The sequence below is a fragment of the Mustela erminea genome, chromosome 7 (assembly GCF_009829155.1).
Source record: "Mustela erminea isolate mMusErm1 chromosome 7, mMusErm1.Pri, whole genome shotgun sequence".
NCBI classification, from domain to species: Eukaryota; Metazoa; Chordata; class Mammalia; order Carnivora; family Mustelidae; genus Mustela; species Mustela erminea.
The window spans coordinates 9,730,433-9,750,211 of record NC_045620.1 but is presented as its reverse complement, the minus strand read 5'-3'; the positions used below and the strand labels follow the sequence as shown (position 1 = coordinate 9,750,211).

The 19,779-nt window shown below is 48.9% G+C and overlaps 1 protein-coding gene across 6 annotated transcripts in view; it reads right to left on the bottom strand.

Annotated features, from left to right (window-relative positions):
* ATP9A (ATPase phospholipid transporting 9A (putative)) overlaps positions 1-19,779 on the bottom strand; it is a 129,149-nt gene that overhangs the window by 81,046 nt on the left and 28,324 nt on the right. For 4 of the 6 annotated variants that reach the window (XM_032350329.1, XM_032350328.1, XM_032350332.1 and 1 more), the window contains exons 2-4: positions 14,612-14,756; positions 12,870-12,983; positions 7,361-7,469 (exon numbers count right to left, since the gene is read on the bottom strand). In XM_032350329.1, the coding sequence (XP_032206220.1) occupies positions 7,361-7,469; positions 12,870-12,983; positions 14,612-14,756 (368 nt within the window). Of the gene's footprint in view, positions 1-7,360; positions 7,470-12,869; positions 12,984-14,611; positions 14,757-16,717; positions 16,961-19,779 lie in introns of all 6 variants that reach the window. The other 2 variants (XM_032350333.1, XM_032350334.1) reach the window with 1 other exon arrangement.

Below are 19,779 nucleotides of genomic sequence, written 5' to 3'. Positions count from 1 at the left end.
GGAGTACTTTGAAAAAACAAGGAAATGAATGAGTCTGAAATAACCTGGCATCTGTTGGAGAATGTATGGGAAAGTGTCTGTCTGGCAAGATCTGTTTTAAACAAGACTTGTAAAACTAATGTGCTGAATCGTAACAAGGGACGCTCGGCAGGGGAAGACTCTGCTTCCTCGACTGCCTTTGAACTCCTCCGTAAAGGACTTTGGCAGTACGTTTGCTGTCGTTAATATTAAAAAGACCATCACTGTAATTCTCTTCTCTAGGAAGTATAAAACAGAGATGTCCCGCCAGTGTAGGGACATCTTAGTGCTGGGTGCCTTGCAGATTTGATCTTTTCTTCTTCTGGACCAGAGGTCTTGGCCACAACCATGTCACGCCAGCTCCTGGATCAGGCTGAGAAGCCTAAGAGCTCGATCCGCCCCCCCTTACCATTTACTGGAGTGGGAGGTTTTGGAGCAATGCTGTATGCCCTGCACCTGGCACTGTCCAATCAGGATGTCAGCTGGGATGAGAAGAATAACCCGGAAGCCCAGAACAAAACGGGTCCCAGTGATCAATACAAGTTCTACTCCATGAACGTCACACATTCGACATTCTGATAACAAAACTGAAGACAGTCTAGATGTCTTTTTTTTTCCCAATAAATTTTATTTATTTGACAGAGAGAGAGCACAAGCAGGCAGAGTAGCAGGGAGAGGGAGAGGGAGAAACAAGCTCCGCGCTGATCAAGGAGCCCAATGTGGGGCTCGATCTCAGGACTCTGGGATCATGACCTGAGCCAAAAGCAGTTGCTTAACCAACTGAGCCACCCAGGTGCCCCCAATGGCCTACACTTCTAAATGAAATGTTTCACTAGAAAGGTGAAAGTCTTCCAGAAAGCATCTGCACAGTTTTCCACTAATCCAGGAAATATTTCCCCTCTAAAGGCCAAAATCACAGTGAATTGTGTTGGGGGTTGCACTGATAAATAAATATCTGAAACTTTAAAAATGAAATGAAAAAAATTTAAAGTATAAAACGTATCATGTCTCTACAGAGTTTATACTTTGAAAACACAAATGGTACTTGTGTTTAAGAATACAGAATTTCAGGCACCTGGGTGGCTCAGCTGGTTAAGCGACTGCCTTTGGCTCAGGTCATGATCCTGGAGTCCTGGGATCGAGTCCCGCATTAGGCTCCCTGCTTAGTGGGGAGTCTGCTTCTCCCTCTGCCCCTCTCCCCTCTCATGCTCTCTGTCTCACTCTCTCTCTCAAGTAAAAGAAAAAAAAAAATACAGAACTTCAATTTAATTACCCATGAGCTAAAAAATGCCCCATTAGTGAACGCATCTTTCCTATGTTATCTTCTCTTCTCCTGATAAACTCCAGTGGAATAAAACTGCCAATATCCTTTGCCCTCAACATTCAGTAGGAAACCTCAATCCTAAATCATGGTCCAAAATGGATTTTGAACTGAATTGGGAAAAAAAAAAATATATATATATATATATATGACTCTTAAGTGGAGGTGAGATCCTGAGATGATTCTGTACCTGGGAAAGGGTGAACAGAGGACCTGGAAGGATGTAGAACTATCTGGAAAGAACTGGGGAAGATTAAACATATCAGCTGGTTTTTACCACCACGCAGTACTCCAAAACTGAAGACAGGAGGATTCTCTCCATCTCACACAGACCTTGGGCCTATGACTTATGGCTCCCAGGGGTGCCCAGATGTCCACAGCGGGGAAGAAGCATCAGCAATTGTGTTCATGGTACCTCTGTTCGCACTTTCTTTCAAAGCTGATTACCCGCGTGCTTCACTTAGCCCTTGATCAGAGGTTAGTCTGAAAACATTCCTGGTAGGAAAGAAGACCCACGTAATTCCTCCTGGGAACATGCAAATCCAGCTGCCCTCATCACCTGTGACAATCAAGGCACATCCCTCTACCCCCGGAATGAAACTTTTGGTTTGGGCCAGACATACAGAACGAGAAACAATCCATTTACTGATTACTCTTTCCCTACCCAACCCAGTCTCTGCAGCAACAAAATGACGTCTCACGGGGTCTGCTGACCCTTCAAGACACTCTCTTCTTTGGCTTTGGTATCTCCAGGGCCTCTGAAAACCACTGGAGCAGTCAGGTCTAGAAAACTCCTAAGGACCTAGGAGCCTCTCTCCAAGCCGATCATGTTACAAATGAGGATTTCAAGGAGGAGAGGGGAGGCTTCTTTGTCTGAAAGCATGATCCCCATAGGGTTGTCGACAACTTTGTCAAACAGGCAGCTTGTCCACCTCAGAATAAGGGTGCTTGGGGCACCTGACTGGCTCAGTCGGTTAAGCCCCCAGCATGTGATGGAGCCCCAGTCATGATCTCATGGGTCCTGAAACCAACCCCCGGTTGGGCCCCAGGCTCAGCGAGGAGTTGGCTTGGAGATTTTCTCCTCTTCTCCCCACTCACTCTTTCCCTCTGTCTCTCTCTAAAATAACTGAGTAAATTATTTTGATGGGGCGCCTGGCTGGCTCAGTTGTCAACCGACTGCCTCCGGCTCAGGTCGTGATCCCAGGGTCCTGGGATCAATCCCCACATTGGGCTCCTTGCTCAGCGGGGAGCCTGCTTCTGCCTCTCCCTCTGCCTGCTACTCTGCCTGTTTGTGCTCTCTCTCCCTCTCTGTCAAATAAATTAATTAATTAAAAATTTAAAAAAGAAAAACAGAATGAAGATGCTGGATTAATAAATTCCTTTGGACTCAGAAACATGCTTTAAAATGATCTAAACCTACCAGCCCTCCTGGAGCACACATCTTAAGGCTGAATATCACCACTATAGGTAAGATATTCTGTGTGAAAGTGCTGAGCCCAGCTCCCGGCACATGGTAGGTGTCCAGACCTACAGGCTAAAGATGTGCATTCAGACAGGCCGAGGTTCGAGTCACAGCCCTGCCCCCCACCTAGCGACACCGTCTGAAACATAGCCCCTTCCCTGAGCCTCTCAGTACAATCTGTAAAAAGCATCTCCACACGGCTGTTTAAGAAATTACACGCCAGACCTTGCCCAGTACCTGCCGGCTTATGGTGGGTAATCGCTCATCTTTTTCTACGGTTTTCCAATTTCAACAGAATTTCTCAAACACGTCTAATGCCATCTCCTCCCTAGCACAGCTTGTACACAGATTCCCAGAGCACAGAACGGACTTTGCCACAGTGTCAGCCCTCGTTGGCCTGCACGGTCTTCTCCTCTGTCCTCCCAGGAGGGAGACTCAGGAAACTCAGCCTGAGTGGGAAGAACAAGACGGAGCCCGAACCAGGGGCACATACCCCACACTCCCAGCCATCACACCTGGGGCCTTTGGGAGACTCCTCCCCAGGGCCACTTCGTGCCTGTGTGCTCTGGGTCCTAGCACGGGGCGCCAAGCTCAGAAGGGTCCTAGATTGGGCTCCATGCGTGCCTGCTGCCATCTTGAAATTCTTAATTTTTGAACAAGGGCCCCCCATGTTCATTTTGCACCATGCACCACAAATAGGCAACCCATCCTGCTCTTTTCCATCCTGTAAGACTTACGATGAAGGTCACTTCTTCTGAGAAGACTGAGCAGCTCCTCTCGGACTGGCTCCCATAACCTCCCACGACCCCTGGCTCATACCCCCATTTATTTATCCACCCCCACCAATGTTTCACGGACCACTGTCACAGCACCATCACCACTGGCCTTCTTGAGCCCACACCAAATCCCAGGCCCAGTGTTATGTTCTTCTCATCTGAGAGTTATATTTAGAGCACCTCTAAGGTAGGCAGTATTACTACCCCAATTTACTGAAAGGTTAAGGACCTGCCCACGGAGCTGGGTGCAGGGGGAAGCAGGACACTTGGGTCCAGGCAGGGCACAGGCTCATGCCTGCAACTTAATTCTTCAACTGCCAGGCACTGTGCTCAGAACCAGGAATACAGTGATCAAGAAAGGGACGGTCTTTATGACAGCCACCCCACTCCTACCCCGGACATATAATTATTAGTTGCATTTTTCGACTATGTATTTAAATGTCTGGACGCTTCACCCAGAATCCCCAGCCCCTTGGGTTTATCTCTGTAATACGGAAGCCTACTGTAAACTTCGGATGTGTGATTGATAGTCAAAAAAATTCTCAAGAAAGCAAAGAAAAAGTGGTTTTGACATGACGTATTAAAATATTTCAAACATGGGACGCCTCTCCCTCTCCCTCTGCCTGCCACTCTGCCTACTTGTGCTCTGTCAAATAAATAAAATCATTTTTTAAAAATTTAATAACAAAATAAAATACTTCAAATATTTCCTATTAAACCATGACAATGACATTAAAAATTGATCTAACTGGTGTGTTATTTTAGGTAACAAATTATTTGAAAGAAATAAGATGATCTAAATGGAAGTAGCTATTAATCAAAACAAAGAACAAAAAAACTATCATCCATCTTTCCTCACAGTGATGAATGCCTTACTGTCAGGATTTTTAGTTGTTTAAAATCCACTTTTTTCTTGAAGTTTGGGATTTTTTTTCAACTTGATTACCATAATGCCTCTAAAACTCTGGCAAAGTCCCAACAAGACTTGTGCCATTGGCCTTCCTAAAACTATATTAACCCTTGCTAAAAAGGCATGTCATGAATCTAATTTTGACACATCAGACAAACACAAGTTGAGGGACAAGCCACAAAGCAACTTTCCTGAAACTGGCCAGTTCTTTTCAAAATGTCAACATTTTGACAAAGAAAACCAAGGAGCTATGCCAGGCTAGAGGAAATTAAGGAACAAGGACAATTAAATGCCACTGGGAAAACCCATCCTGATTTCTGTACCAGGAAAAATAACGCTGTTAAAAACAGAATATTTTAGACGCTGGCGGCTCAGGGATGGAAAAAACAAACAAACAAAAAAACACAGGACATGTTTTCAGGAACAAATGGCAAATTTTGAGTAAGGACTGTAGATTGGATTCATAGTAATGTACCAATGTTGAATTCCCTGATTTTGATCATTGCAGCGTGTTATGTGAGAGAAACGCCCTACGAGGAATTAGGCGTGGAAGTATTTAGGAGTAAAGGGGATAATGCCTGCAACTTAGTTCTCCAGGGAGAGAAGGACTATTAAAACAGCAAACATGGAAAAATGTTAACATTTGGCGTTCACCACAGGATTTTTGTAACTTTTTTCCTAGTTAGAAATTACTACCCACCCTACCCCCCAATTTTTAAAATTTGATCAGCACAAGTCCTGGGAATGATGCAGAATGCAGGTAAACATCATGGCCTGGTATCTAGTGATGAAGAACTCCATATTCTGGTTTCTAAAGGTTTCTGAACTCTAAAAACAGTGTTGAAAAATACATTCAAAGACAGCATGTGATACAAAAGGAACCAGTCCACACTGGGTGGATACATGTATACATGTTTGCTTCATTTCGCATTTAAACTTACTAAATGTGAAAAGCCTCACTCAAGAAAATAGTAAGTAATTAAACGGTGAGGTCAAAAAAGGCTTCTTTCTCTTCCTCTCTCTGAAATCTTCCATTTGGGGCTTCCTACTCTGGCCCTCCCCCACCCCTGCCCTTCAAGTGTATCAAATAACTAAACTCACCTCCATCACTTTCTGAGCTGACAGTTTCTTCAGTGCTTTTTTGGGGGCTTTCAAAACAAACGGGGGCCGAGCAGGGGCTGGGTTAATATTCAGAACTCCGCTCGGTTTCCCCTACTGTCGCATTGGCATGACAATGGAAACCATGGGCCACAAAAGGAGACCAACAAAGGAAGACAAGTTTTTAATGCTAGAGCCATCTGCCCATTCTCCTTCGGATCTTTCCAAGAACCGAGTGAAGATAAAGCGGGAGCTGAGAATGGGGCATGCAGGGGAGGGCAGAAAAATCATTCACGGGAAAAGCAATTGCAATATGAAAAGAACCAAAGAAGGTTTGGAGCCTGGATAGATGAATGAATGGAATCCCTCTAAAGAGATCCACCGCACCCTCTCCCCAATGGGGCTTTTGTCGGTTGCCTAGCATTTTAAATGTTATAGTCAGAATATGTTATTAAGGGAGGATTTAATATACACAAACCACAAAAAACACCCTGCAGAGTGGTCTTCTGATTACCCACGTGGAAAGCCCAAGCCACCTGCCTTTGCAAAGATTATGCTGGGCTTTCTTTCTTTACGTAGCAAAATGTCCTAAATACAGTAGTTTAGGGATAATAACGCATTTTTATACCAACTCTACATCCCTCACTTCTCCAGCAGACTTGCGAAATGTTAAGACCACCAACTGTGAAAATCTATTTAAATGCACTAAAACGAAAGACGTTCATGCCCTTGGGAAATTTTTTTTTTAATTTTTTTTTTTTTTTTGAGCCTAAAACATATTCCTCCAACATTGTTCCTAGAAGGGAAATACTGTGCAAAACCCTGAAACCACGTGTGGATGCCTTTTCTTGGGAAGATGAAAACATGCGAAAGCAGTTCACACTCGACTCAGATACGCCCTCCCTGAAACATCTACCTCCTCTTTTTCAGCATTTTGAACAACCTGAAGGTAAGGCACAGATTTTTGCTGCTCCCAAAACATTACTAAGCTCTGAGTGGGATCAGCCATCTTCTGGAACTTTTAGGGAACATGCTCTCATTCCTGAACACAGCCTTATAGGTAATCTCCTGTAGAACTTGTACTTGAAACAGAAGTCAACATTGGCTGGGTTGCTTTGTGGGTTTTCATGGGGTGTTTGGGTGTTTGTTTTTTTTAATTCCACCAATTTAAAATGCACACATCTTGCAAGGGATTCAAGGATTAAAGGCAATCTAGTCACTTCTCTTTTGGTCTGACTGTATACACTCCCCCCCTTAATTTTCAGGATTTACAAGATGCCTTTCAAGGAAATCTTCACAGATGCAGTGTTTATATAAATCTGGTGCCTATTTAAAAACTAATGTTGCAAAATTGTAGCATGTATTTTGTAATGTTGAAAGAGTATCTTTTACAGCTTATAGGACAGACCTTATAGCCTCCACCTGAACAAGAGGAGCTTCCTCCTTCTCTCCACGGTCAGCCAAGGGATAGGCAAAGGGACAGGGTTAGCCAGAAGAGGGTGCCCAATGATCAAAGTTTCATTCCAGCCTGATGATGCACAAGTTAGCCCACAGGCCTGGCTCTGAGAGAGACGGTGACAGCCCCAGGCACATCCTGGTCTCCCTGGTCCCAGCAACTGAGTGACTGCCCCCCACACACTGTCCTGTTTGCACACCCACGGGCCCTGGGCCTTGAACTCTGCTCCCTGACTCTCAGCAGCCCATGATGAGAGTTGCAACCCTGCAGCCCAAGGTCAGGCGGCAGGAGGTGGCCCGGGCAGAGCCAGGAGGCTGACCTCTTGCTGTGAGCCGGCTGTAGGCCTGGCAGTTGACTTCCCTGTCCCGCACATAGCATCGGGTCTCCTCTACGGCCTCTCGGATGACGGTGACGGCCAGCACGAAGCCCTGCGGAGAGAGCACAGAGAGGGTGAGCCCTGCTCCAGGTGACCTTCCTCTCCTGGTGCTGGGGATGGGAAAGGCCAGAGGCCACACCGGAGGGCAGCGGGGCAGGGCCCGCTAATTACCCCAAAAGCACACGCCCCAGCAAGCCCACTTCTTGGCCTCCTTCCTGCACACACGCCCTGGGGAAACACGCCCACACACAGACAGACCAGCAGCCCTATTCACCGCCACCGCAGGGCTTCTAAGAGGAAAAGGTGGTCCGTCCACAGGCAGCGACAGAGGAATGACGTCTGCTAACAGTCCACGTGCTGGGTGCCCTTCCAACGAGGCTACACCCCCATAGCAACCCTCCGCTCACGGCCACTGAGATAGAGGAGCCTCAGAAGCACAGAAAGGCTGAGTCATCTTGCCCAAGGACGGGAAGCTCTAAGTGACCGGCAGGACATCTGGCTCAGAGTCCTTGCTCCTAACAGTCATGTTGTTCTACACCCGGAGAAACCTGGAAGACCCACCAGCCAGTCAGATGGGGCACCAGCAGACGGTTAAAGAGAAGGCGATCCTTCCCGTGCCCTGACCCACCCAGGAGAGGAATCAACTTTTCACCACATACAATGTAACAAACGCCGCGCATTGACACAACCAGGGACAGCCACCATCCTCTGGCAGGAGTTCCCAGTTTCCTTAACTACTGGCTAGACTCCTCCGCAAGGCAGGCACCGAGAGGGAGGAAGGGGGCCAAAGGGGACATCAGTCTTCTCTGTACGGTGTTAAATCCTTATAAAGAGAACACATCCAAGTATTAACTGCGCAAGTAGCAACAAATAAAAAGAACACTGGAGACTGCCTGACCTTTCCAGGGCGAAGTAACCCAACTCATCAAATTTGGGAGGGACTGGCGTGGGAGTCAGCCATAACCAGAATCTATTTCCATCTAGATCTCTCCTCTCATGTCAATAAAGGCAAGAACATGCATTCATTTTTCTTACAAAACAGCCCTGTCACCTCCTTTTAAAGTCATTAAAAAAAAAAAAAATACTGAAAGCACCACCACGCTAAAGGTTAGCAGCGGTGACTCTTGGAGCATTTCATTTTCATACCATTTACTCTGTGAAATATATTAACTTCGATTCAAAGGACTTTAAATCTCTTCTGTAAATCTAGCCAGAGATGTGTGGCTTTGTGGAACTCCTCCAAAGCCTCCTTCATCTTTACAATCAAAGGATTACTCCTGTTTCCAATCAGATCGCGCAGTCCTGGCTGCGGCCAGAGCAAAACTGGCCCGTTTCAGAATAAAAGCATCCCCAGACCGGGGGTGGGGGTGAGGTGACCTGTTCTGGGGGAGCAGAGACCCAGGGCGCACAACTCCTCCCCCTCCCAAGCTGCCGGTTTCCTTGTTCTGGGCCAGAACCGAGGTGCTTGCTGTTTGTTTTTTCAGATGTTCCAGTTTCTGCTTCTCTCTGCGTGGGCCCAGCTAAACCCCATTGATGGCTGGTGGAACGTGTGTGCTCCCAAAGAGACCGGAGCCTCTGACCAACCCTGCTGCCTCCTGAATTATCGAATCTGCTCTCCCCCGGCCCTACCCCAACACAGTTCCTATCAATCCCAGAGGACAGGCCATCCCTTAGGGTAGAAAATGCCTTCACAAAGAGATACAAATGTAGTCCCGAAATAAATTCCAACTCTGCAGCTAAAGAGGCCCCTCACAGCCACAGATAGTGAGAGAGAGGCTTTAACAGGGAGGCCAGGGGTTGTCTGAGCTTGTAAAGGAATCGGAGGCAGTGACAGCCTCTGATGAGAGCCCAGACAAAGCCATTCTGAAGGTGGTAAGCCTCCCTTTGTAAAGTTGTGCGTCAAAAATAGATTTACTAAAGCAAAACAAATCTATGAGCTAGAAATCAGAAAAGCAGTTGCCTCTGGTTCAGGAGGGGGCGACTGGAAAGGGGCATTAGGGAACCAGGGTGATGAAAACGTTCTCTATTTTGACCGAGGTGCTGTTTCCACGGGTGCTGACAGGTTTCAACGCTCACCGCATCACGAACACAGTATCTGCACATCTAAGATATTGGTACCATGAAAATGATATCAAAAGCTAAATCTTGGGGCGCCTGGGTGGCTCAGTGGGTTAAGCCGCTGCCTTTGGCTCAGGTCATGATCTCAGGGTCCTGGGATCGAGTTCCACGTCAGGCTCTCTGCTCAGCAGGGGGCCTGCTTCCCTTCCTCTCTCTCTGCCTGCCTCTCTGCCTACTTGTGATCTCTCTCTGTCAAATAAATAAATAAAATCTTAAAAAAAAAAAAAAAAAAGCTAAATCTTGGGGCAGCTGGGTGGCTCAGTCGGTTAAGCGTCTGCCTTCAGTTCAGGTCATGATCCCAGGACCCCCGGGTCCTGGGATCGAAACCCCACTCTGCGCGCCCTGCTCAGCGGGGAGCGTGCTCCTCCCCTCCAACCCCCTACCCTGCTCATTCTCGCACTCTCTCACTCTCTAATGAACAAACAAAAAATCTTAAAAAAAAAAAACTAAATTAAATCTTCATTCAGACAATAAGCAATGTCACTGGTGCCAGATGTTTAACATTCCAATGGGAGTATGTCCTGAGAATTTTCTGTCCATTGGGAGCCAAAGGAGGCTTCTTATTTGTAGTACTTCATTTAATGCATCCAGCAAGCCGAGGAAGTAGACATGATTGTCCCCATTTTACAGATGAAGGAGAGGCCTTTCGCGGTGGATGGAGACTCCGCACAGAAAATCTAGGGGAGGGCACCTGGGTAGTTCAGTCGGTTAAGCGTCTGCCTATCGCTCAGGTCATGATCCCAGAGTCCCGGGATGGAGTCGACTCCTCGGGCTCCCTGATCACTGGGGAGTCTGCTTCTCCCTCAACCCCTCTCCCATGCTTCTGTGCACTCTCATGCTCTCTCTCTAATAAATAAATGAGAGGTGCCTGGATGGCTCAGTCAGTTAGGCGTCTGCCTTCAGCTCAGGTCATGGTCCCAGGGTCCTGGGATCAAGCCCCACATCAGGCTTCCTGCTGAGCTTCCCCCTCTAACCCCTGCTCATGCTGTCTCTTATATACGCTCTCTCTCTCTCAAATAAATAAATAAAATCTTTAAAAAAAAAAAAAAAAGGATTTTCTGAAACATTAAAAAAAAAAAATAGGGGAAATCTGGTGTAGTCATCTAGAAATAGATGCCATCCACTTTGTCTTTGACCCCAAACCTCCTTCTCTGCAGCCCCTGGGAAGAGGAAAAACTGCCCTCGCAGTCCTGGCCTTCACGGGAAAGGCCAGCTGTCAAACAAGGCACAGATGCAGAAGCAGGAAGCTCAGGGCCACCAGCAGCTGCTGCTCACCTGCCTGCTTTCCACCTGCGGCCACAGTGGAGGGAATCAGGTGCATCAGAGGGGAGACTGGGAGACGGCAGCGGTGCAGGGGCTACAGTGACCGCGTGCACCGAAGGTCAGATTTCTCCAGGAAACTCTAGGCATCACTTCAGCGAGGAGACAGAGGCAGGGGCTGGGGCCAGGCCCCCTAATTTAGGTGGGGGGGGGACTCTCTAGGCCATCGCAGTCCCCATCACTTGCTCCAGCCCCCCTGGACTAGAAAGGAGGGAGATTTTCACCGGGACTGTTTTTATGTTTCATGCACCAAGTGAATGTATCACCTTTCAAAAGGGAACCATGAAAGGCAATGTGACAAGTTATATTTTATGCACATTAGAGACTAACTTTTTAAAAATAAACAACTCGGGGTTTGAGTCTATATAGCTATGTGGTAAACAGTGAAACAAAAAAAGACAAATAAAATTGGGGTATTTCATATAAAACTCTAAAGTTTCTGACTCTGGGGTCTGGCAACTCCAGGCGTACGTCCGCACCTGCAGGAACAGAGCAGTACGTTCCGTATTGGATGGGACAGGAGCTCCCTTGCTCCCCCTTGCTGGATGGTGTCAGCCCAGCCCCTAAGTCTGCAGCGGGCCAGTCCCTGGGTAAGGACACAGCGCACAGACCGGAATGCTGGTCATGCGAGGGAAAGATGCAAACAGAAGGTGGCTCCCGCTGCCAGAGTCCTGGCTCACCTCCAAATGAGAGCAGGACAGAACAGTCCGCACATCCCCAGAGCGCCTTTCCTGTCCGCGTGGGGAAAAGGACTCCCCTCTCCTTTCTCAGGGCCGGAGCTGCTGGCCGGACTTGTCCGCCAACGCGACACCGTGTGGACACCCACGCACTCAGGGATCCCTTAGCAAGTGGCCCCCCTACACGGTAAGTGCCCGGACACCAAATCCTCATCATCTCCTACCTGCCGCTGAAGGAAAAAAAAAGTCTGTTCTTATTTCTAGAAGGAAGGCTTAAATCTTTTCTACTTTAACAGTCTTCTCCCAATTAAAGCTTAAACAATATTCATGAACAGAGAATCCGAGTTCTCCCCCAAGTCCCACCTAACTCAGTGAGAAATAAACAGCCGCTATTTGAAGAAGAGCTGTCAGTTCCACCCTCTCCACCACCCAGTCACACGGCCCAGAACACTGGGCTTCCTTCTGTTCTTCCAGTGCTCTGAGCACATGCCTGCCACAGGGCCTTTGCACGGCTGGTCCCTATAGTTGGAATACTCCTGCCCTCCTACCCCTCTACCCATCCCTTTCTCAAGAGGCTTTCCAAAGCCACACCAGCTAAGGCTGTCCCCCCACACCTGCTTCCCCCACCTTCATCCATTCAACAAATATTAAATGTGCCTGGGATTGCCCATCTAGCCTGTGACCTCATTCTGTAACCTCTGTGGCACTTCCTACAATTAAAAATCATTTCATCCATCTGTTTACAGTCTATCCCCTCTGAAAACCAGCTCCACGAGGGCAGGGGTTTTTATCAGTTTCATTCGGCGCAGTGTCCCCAGCACCCAGCACAGTGCCTGGCACACAGCTGGTGCTCAATAACCACTTGCCAAAAGGAGGGAAGGGAGGGAATGGAGGGGCATGCTGGCCAGCTCCGTCTGACTTCACACACAAAGCCCAAAACCTGGTACTTTTCAAACCGTCAGGCCAACAGACTCTACATAAACAGAAAATGCGATCTCAGAAAACTGTTTCAGTAGCACCACCCACAGAGACAGAAACTTCGTCTTTCTTGCTTGCCACCGCGTGCCCAGAGTCTAGAAGGGGATGAAAGGCACAATAAGTACGCAATACACAGTAGCTAAAGAAATGATGACCGAGCAACCGACGGCGGAATGAATCAAGAACACAGGCTTCACCACACTCAGCTCCTGGGGGTGCCTGAACGGGGGCGTCCACGTGGGGCTGGAGGGGATCTCCTCTCTTAAAGGGCCTGTTCCAGATGCCTGGGGGACAGAGGCAAAGAAGTGTCTGTTCCCAAAGCCCTGAGGTCACTGAACAAACCAGGCCGACCTACTTACCAGGGGGACCCAGTACGTGTAGAGGGCGCCAAGTCTCATCTCCGGGACAAACTGAGAGCAGGCCAGAAGCAAGAAATAGAGGTTGAAGAAGTATTTGAACTGGTTAAACAGCACCTGGAAAGAGGAGACAGGAGAGAGGGAAGACCGTCAAGCCTTGTCCGGTGGGGTCGGGGGAGGTCTCGCAGGAGGGGAGCCACCGCGGAAAGCATTCCTACCCAAGAACGCGACGCCCACGGTACCTTCTGCGGGAATCTGAAACACTCCTACAGACTGTTCAGGAAAATACACACAGGCAATAAAAATATCCTTGATCAAAGTAAAAATATACATAATGATACACACGGAAATGATAAATTTCAGGAAGAAACCCCTGGGGGCTGCAGGGGAAGGCTTCAACTTTATCTGTTATGACTTATTTCTTAAAAACCATGTGGAGTACTATTTATATCTGGAGTACAGGTGGGCCCCTCGAAACATGAAGAGGAGGTTTCACTGGAAAATACCTCTACTCTAAGACTGATCAAGAAAATGAGGTAAGGGGTGCCTGGGTGGCTCAGTGGGTTAAAGCCTCTGCCTTCGGCTCAGGTCATCACCCCAGGGTCCTGGGATCGAGCCCCACATCAGGCTCTCTGCTCAGCAGGGAGCCTGCTTCCTCTACTCTCTGCCTACTTGTGATCTCTGTCTGTCAAATGAATAAATAAAATCTTTAAAAAAAAAAAAAAGAAAGAAAGAAAGAAAGAAAAGAAAACGAGGTAAATCATCATCTCCACAATATGATCTCAACACCATACAGTAAATATAGCAGAATCCCATTCCGTGTGGAGGTGGGTCCCGGCAGAGCCCGGCTGAGCCCACGCACCCCGGGCGTGGGACTAGCACTTGCGGGACTTGTCTGGGGCTCTGGGTAGACATGATGCGTCTCTCTGGGGTGAAGGTAACTAACAGCCCTTTTCTGGCCGCCTCACTCCTGCTCAGTCATGGACACGTGGTTGGCTTCGTAGTCCAGAGACCGCAGTTACAACTCGGAAGACAGTGGTCCTGACTACACCAGATGTCCATCAATGAGAAATAAACTCTTTCCTGATTTAAGATACTGAGATACGGGGGGAGTTGAAGGTAGCAATCAGTGTAGTCAGAGTCACCCTAAAACAACATTCCAACTGACCTTAGGCGACAGCATTACACATTCGTGTTTCTGGAATCTCTCTCAATAAATCAAAGAGTCATTATTTTTTTTTTCCTTCCAGCACTGGAACTGATTGCTGCTGCTGCTTCTAAAGTCAGCTGGTGTGTGTTTGGAGGCTCTGCTGGATATAAATAGGTATGCAATTTAAGTATGGGGGGGCGGGGGGGAAGGTTTGTAGAGTACACATCCGGGGATTGGTCTAAGTTAATGTGGAAATGCGGTGACTCCAGTGCATAAAATACCAAGCAAAACAGAAACATTCATTAGCAAAAATATCCACAGACACTCTCCTTGGATGGCAGGAATGAAACTTACCTCTTAAAAATTTTCTCTATATTTCTATCTCCTGACGTTCCTAGGGTGAATATACATTTCATGATGAGGGGGGCGGAGGGGTGTGGAATTTAGGGACTGATGGGTTTTTGGGTTTTTATGAGTTTGGTGGTGTGGGGTTTTTGGAAGATGAACGGCCAGTGGCTAAGGCAGTCTAGAAAACACACAGGCTATTCTGCCATGGGGACCTGGGTCTCCTAAAAATGGCCCCGGCTGTACGTACCCCAGGAAGAAAGGTGAAGAAGTTGTACTTCTGGTTGTTGATGACATTTCGAGGGTACCTCTGGTCCCTCTTCTCGGGATGCCCCAACCACACTGTGCGGGGCCTGGGCTCCCCTCCGCCACAGCATCTCAGCCACTCGCAGCACCTGTGGGAAAGACAGCGTCACACTGTCAAGGCCACGTCCACACCCACCCGCTCTTCTCCATATTCTCTGGAGCATCTGCACTGAGTCAGGACAACAGCCACGAACAGGCTTCATCTTCTGAGAAGGGAAAGCAGAGTCCAGGTTCTAAAAAGCTGTGATCAAGATAAAGGCTGGTTTGCGCCCAAGTCCAAATTACTTAATTCAAAATGTAAGATTCATTTTTAAAATGAGATTTAGGTTAAAAATGTAAAGATACAGCAACACATTAGCACTATGACTTTCACATTTTGCTGATGAGAGAGGAAACCTCGAAACAGTTAAATGAGGCACCCAAGGAGGGCCGAATTCAGATTTCTACCTCAATTTGTGTCTCCCTAATGGCAATTCTCATTACCCAAAAGAAAGTCTGTTTGCTTTGAAAAAAATAAAATAAAATATAAAGCACCCAAGTTTGCCAGGAGGTGAGAAACAGGGGAGTCTGGCCTTGAACCCCCTCCATCTCATTCGAAAACCTAGTATCTTTCCAGCACCCCGTGCTGTCAAGGTTGCTGGTTCTGCCAAGATAACCAGGTAAAGGGGGAGGGGGAGAATCGCCTCTCCATACCCACATCTCCTTTCCGCAGCACCCCAGAGGAGCCAGCCAGGAAGACAATGGCTCAGGGCCTGGCGTCCTCTGGAGCCGGGCCAGATGCCAGCTGCCAGCCAACTGACCACCCCGCCCCCACTCCCCCAGCTGTCCAGACTGTCCTGCGAGGTCAGCTCATGCGTGCACCTGCTCCCGGGTGGCCCGCACCAGGCAGAGCAATGCGGGCAGCTCCAGTGGAACAAAGACACTCTGAAAACACCCCAAAAAGGCAGCTCATCCTTCCGGAAAGCCCGTACACAAAGCACTTCAAGAATCACAAGCCCTCGTAAGCACTGCGATGGAAACACCCCATGCCGAATTGTTGGCCTCTGACCACCCCCCCCCACACACACACAGGCCAGGAGGGAGAAACCCCAATCCTGCCAGCCCCAAGCAGACAGGGAGATTACGACTTACATAAATACTGCTCAGCCCACCCTTCTCCCCCTCTGCCTATGGACCAGGCAGGTCCTTGTGGGTGGGGTACTGGGGTACGGATCTGGCAAACACGGTCCCTGGGCATGAGCAAGCCGCCTGCCCAGGTGCTCAGAACTTCCATGATGAAACACAATGCTCTTTCTTAAAAATAGCATCTTCGTTCCAGTAAACTGGTGCTCGGGTAGAGTATACATGGCAAGGACAGGTTTCACTTCTAGTAACTCATCTGTGCTGGCCCTGTTCTAAGTTGTCCAAAGGCCAGGGACAGAAGCCTCGAGGAGTCCAGTTGGTGCCCGTGGATGGGAAGCATCCATGTGGGCCATCGGGTGACACAGGCTAAGTGCTGGATGAGCACAGGAAGCAGGAAGGAGGGAGCGGGGACTCACGGGACAGGGAGCACGACTCTTATTTGGGGAAGCCATCCTGCTGGTGAATCGGGATCTCCCCATCCTGTAATAATCCTGGAATGATGGCTCCCATAGTTGCAGATTTCTAATGAGAGCTGAAGAACAGATTTCAGAAAACCAAGCATCAGGTCCGCTGTTTATCTGCATTTTGTCTGTGTCATTTTAGCAGGCTCTGCACGGCAAGCTATCAGGTTGAGCCAGTCATTACTTAACCTGCAGATCTGCGCACCGAGCCCAAAGCAGGTGGACCGTCACTGCAGCGGGCCCTGTGGCAGCAAAAGGCTGGAAACAAACCTAACTGACTCATTGGGGGGCGGTCGGTGCTGGTGAAATGAACATGGAACAGCCACAGTAGTCTTAGCAGAGTCAAGGAGAGAGCGAGCTGTATGCACTAAGTGGCCCATTTTGCAAGGTAAGCTAAAGTGAAAAGCAAGAGGCTAAAAGATGTTTCCAGAATGCCCTTCTTTGCATGAACATAAGGGGATACGCACCCAGACATGCTTCAAGTGCAGGAAATCTCCAGCACTGGTTCCCCCTGGGAAGGAGGGAGCAAGGAGAACTTTGTGCGATGTATTCTTTAGTTACAATGTTTCATATTATCCAGGGACTCAATGCGGTTCCATTCCTCAGAGTAAGCATTATGAAGTATCTAGTTGGTACGAAGTACTACTCCAGGTCCTATGGGGACCGAATGTTCGAACAGGATCCTTGCCTTCCCCTTCCTCGCAATCTCACTGAAAAACAGGGTAAGTGGTCAGCACAGGATAAAATAAAAACTCTGTGTCACTCGAGCCCAGAATATCTGGCCCCAAGGCCATCTCATTTAGCCGATCTGAGGGTCACCGCATTTACTCTCTCCTCACACCAGCCACGCTGTATACCCCGCGCGTTTTCCATATACGATCAATCCGACTCTCAGGTCAACAGTGTTTATTGAACACCAACAACAAAAATAACACAAGACAAGTAATCACTGCCTCTTTTTTGTCACCTGTTCATTCACCGGCTAGGTCTCATGCGCTCAGTGGGCCGGGCCCTCCCCTGGCACTTGGGCATTCGGGAGCGAACAAAACAGACAGGTCCTCCCCGCTCCGCAGATTATACTCTAGTGCAGGGAGACAGACCGTAAACAACTACCCAAAATAAAATAAGGCCTGGGCAAGAGAGGGCGTGGGGGAGGGGTGTGGCTTAGGAAGACTGGGTGGTCAGGGAGGCGGGTGTGACAGCTGGATGGGGGGATGGGTAGCCACAGCCACGCAACCATGCAAGGGAAGCAGTCTGGGTGGGGCAAAGATCCAGAGGTAGGAACCAGGCTGGTTACACACCTGCCGAGAAAGACTGATGTTTACCAAACCACAGGGGAAAGGGGGAAGGAAAGAGGAAGGAGGAAGAGAGGCCAGAAGACACTGGACCTTGTCTCTGGGGCAGGGAGTCCGGGGTCACTGAAGGGTTACAAGCAGGAGGTGGCGTGATCTGATTGACATTTTTAAAAGTCCCATCTGTGGCTGAGCAGAGAAGACACGGCAGTGGGTTAAGAGCAAAAACAGAGGGGCGTCTGGGTGGCTCAGTGGCTTAAGCCTCTGCCTTCGGCTCAGGTCATGATCTCAGGGTCCTAGGATCAAGCCCCGCATCGGGCTTTCTGTTCAGCGGGGAGCCCGCCACCCCCTCTCTCTCTCTGCCTGCCTCTCTGCCTGCTTGTGATCCCCCTCTCTGTCAAATAAATAAATCTCTTTTAAAAAGTTTTCTAAAAAATAAAAAGAGTAAAAACAGATCAAGAGGTGTGAGGTTCCTTTCTGGGGAAAGGGGCATGCTCGAGTATCGATGGTGGCAACAGTTACACAACTGTACGAACGTACTCAGAACTGCCGATTGTACACTTCAGAGAGGGAGACGGCAGGGCGTGGGAACTGTGTCTTAATAAACCTTACATTAACCAAAAAAAGTGGAAACGGGGGGGGTCGTTCAGGAAGCTACTGTCATAGCAAGGCAGGCAGAGATGGCGGTCCAGAGGAGTGGGGCAGCAGGTACAGATTTCCAAAATGCTACAGAAGTAGAAATGCACTGTCTTTAACTAAACATTTCAAAAAAAAAAAAAGCCCTGGGGCGCTGGGTGGCTCAGTTGGTTGAGCATCTGACTCTATTTCGGCTCAGGTCATGGTCTCAGCTATAGGATCCAGCCCGGCGTCAGCCTCCACACTAGGCAGGATCTGCTTAGGATTCTGTCTCTCCCTCTCCCCTTACCCGCCCCCCGCCCAACTCACCCATGCTCTGTCTCTAAAATGAGTCAATAAATAAAATATTTTTTAAAATAATTTTCAAAAAGAGAAATGCAGGGGCGCCTGGGTGGCTCAGTGGGTTAATGCCTCTGCCTTCGGCTCAGGTCATGATCCCAGGGTCCTGGGATCGAGCCCCACATCGGGCTCTCTGCTCAGCCAGGAGCCTGCTTCCTCCTCTCTCTGCCTGCCTCTCTGCTTACTTGTGATCTCTCTCTGTCAAATAAATAAATAAAATCTTTAAAAAAAAAAAAAAAAAGAAATGCATTATTTCATTTAACAATCACGATAATCCCGCATGGTGTATATGAGCGTCGCCCGCATTTTCACAGTGGAGAAACTGAGTCCGAGAGGACTCCGTGATTTGCCAACATCTGTTTGTTTCACGCTGAGTGGGGGAAGCTGGCCTTAAGCCCAGCCCTGGGGGACCCAGATCCTGAGCTGAGAGCCTGAGAGCACCGTGCACTGCCATGCACGGCCTCATCAGCACAATTACTTTCCAGCTTTTTTTTTTTCTCCCCAGGCTCTCATCATCTCATAGCGTCAGAGGGATCTTTAGGGGCCCTGAGAGCAGTGGCCTTCGTCCCGCGGGCACAGAAGTTCTCCCGCAGGCTCCTCCTCCTGCCGGTAATGAACCCCTTGCCTCTCCCCTCCAGAGCCCGCTTCCCTGCCCGCTCTGGGAAAACGGACAGAGCTCCCTTCTGCGCTCCTTCACGGCCAGCACAACGCTACGCTTTCTCAGTAGAGGACACTGAGGGGACACCACTGGAGGAGAGGGTCTCCTGGGCTTTCCAGGGAGAGATACCCTGTGGATCAGCAGCCTGAGTGGAGGGCCTCCCAATGGAGCTCTGCCCCGCCACCCACCCAGGATGCGCAGTCCCTTGGAGGCCTCCAAGCCCCATTGCAGAGACTTTCCTGGGGCTCTCGCAGCACGAACATCCTGTCTCCTCCACCACCAGCACCCTGATCCCTCATGTCCATGCTTGTCTCCTGAGGTCCTCCTGCCACTGTAGCTCCCTGTGTCCCAATCCCACTGCACAGCCAATGCGTCAACCACCAGCGTGGCCCGTCGCCCCACCTGCACCCCCAGATCACTTTCTGCTTGCCCCGTGCCTACAGACCAACTCTCACCCTGCCTTCCGACAGCCTGAATTTTTTATTTTTTTAAGGATTTTATTTATTTATTTGAGAGAGAGCACAAGTAAGCAGAGCGGCAGGCAGAAAGAAAGGGAGAAGCAGGCTCCCCGCTGACCAGGGAACCGGTTGCAGGGCTCGATCAT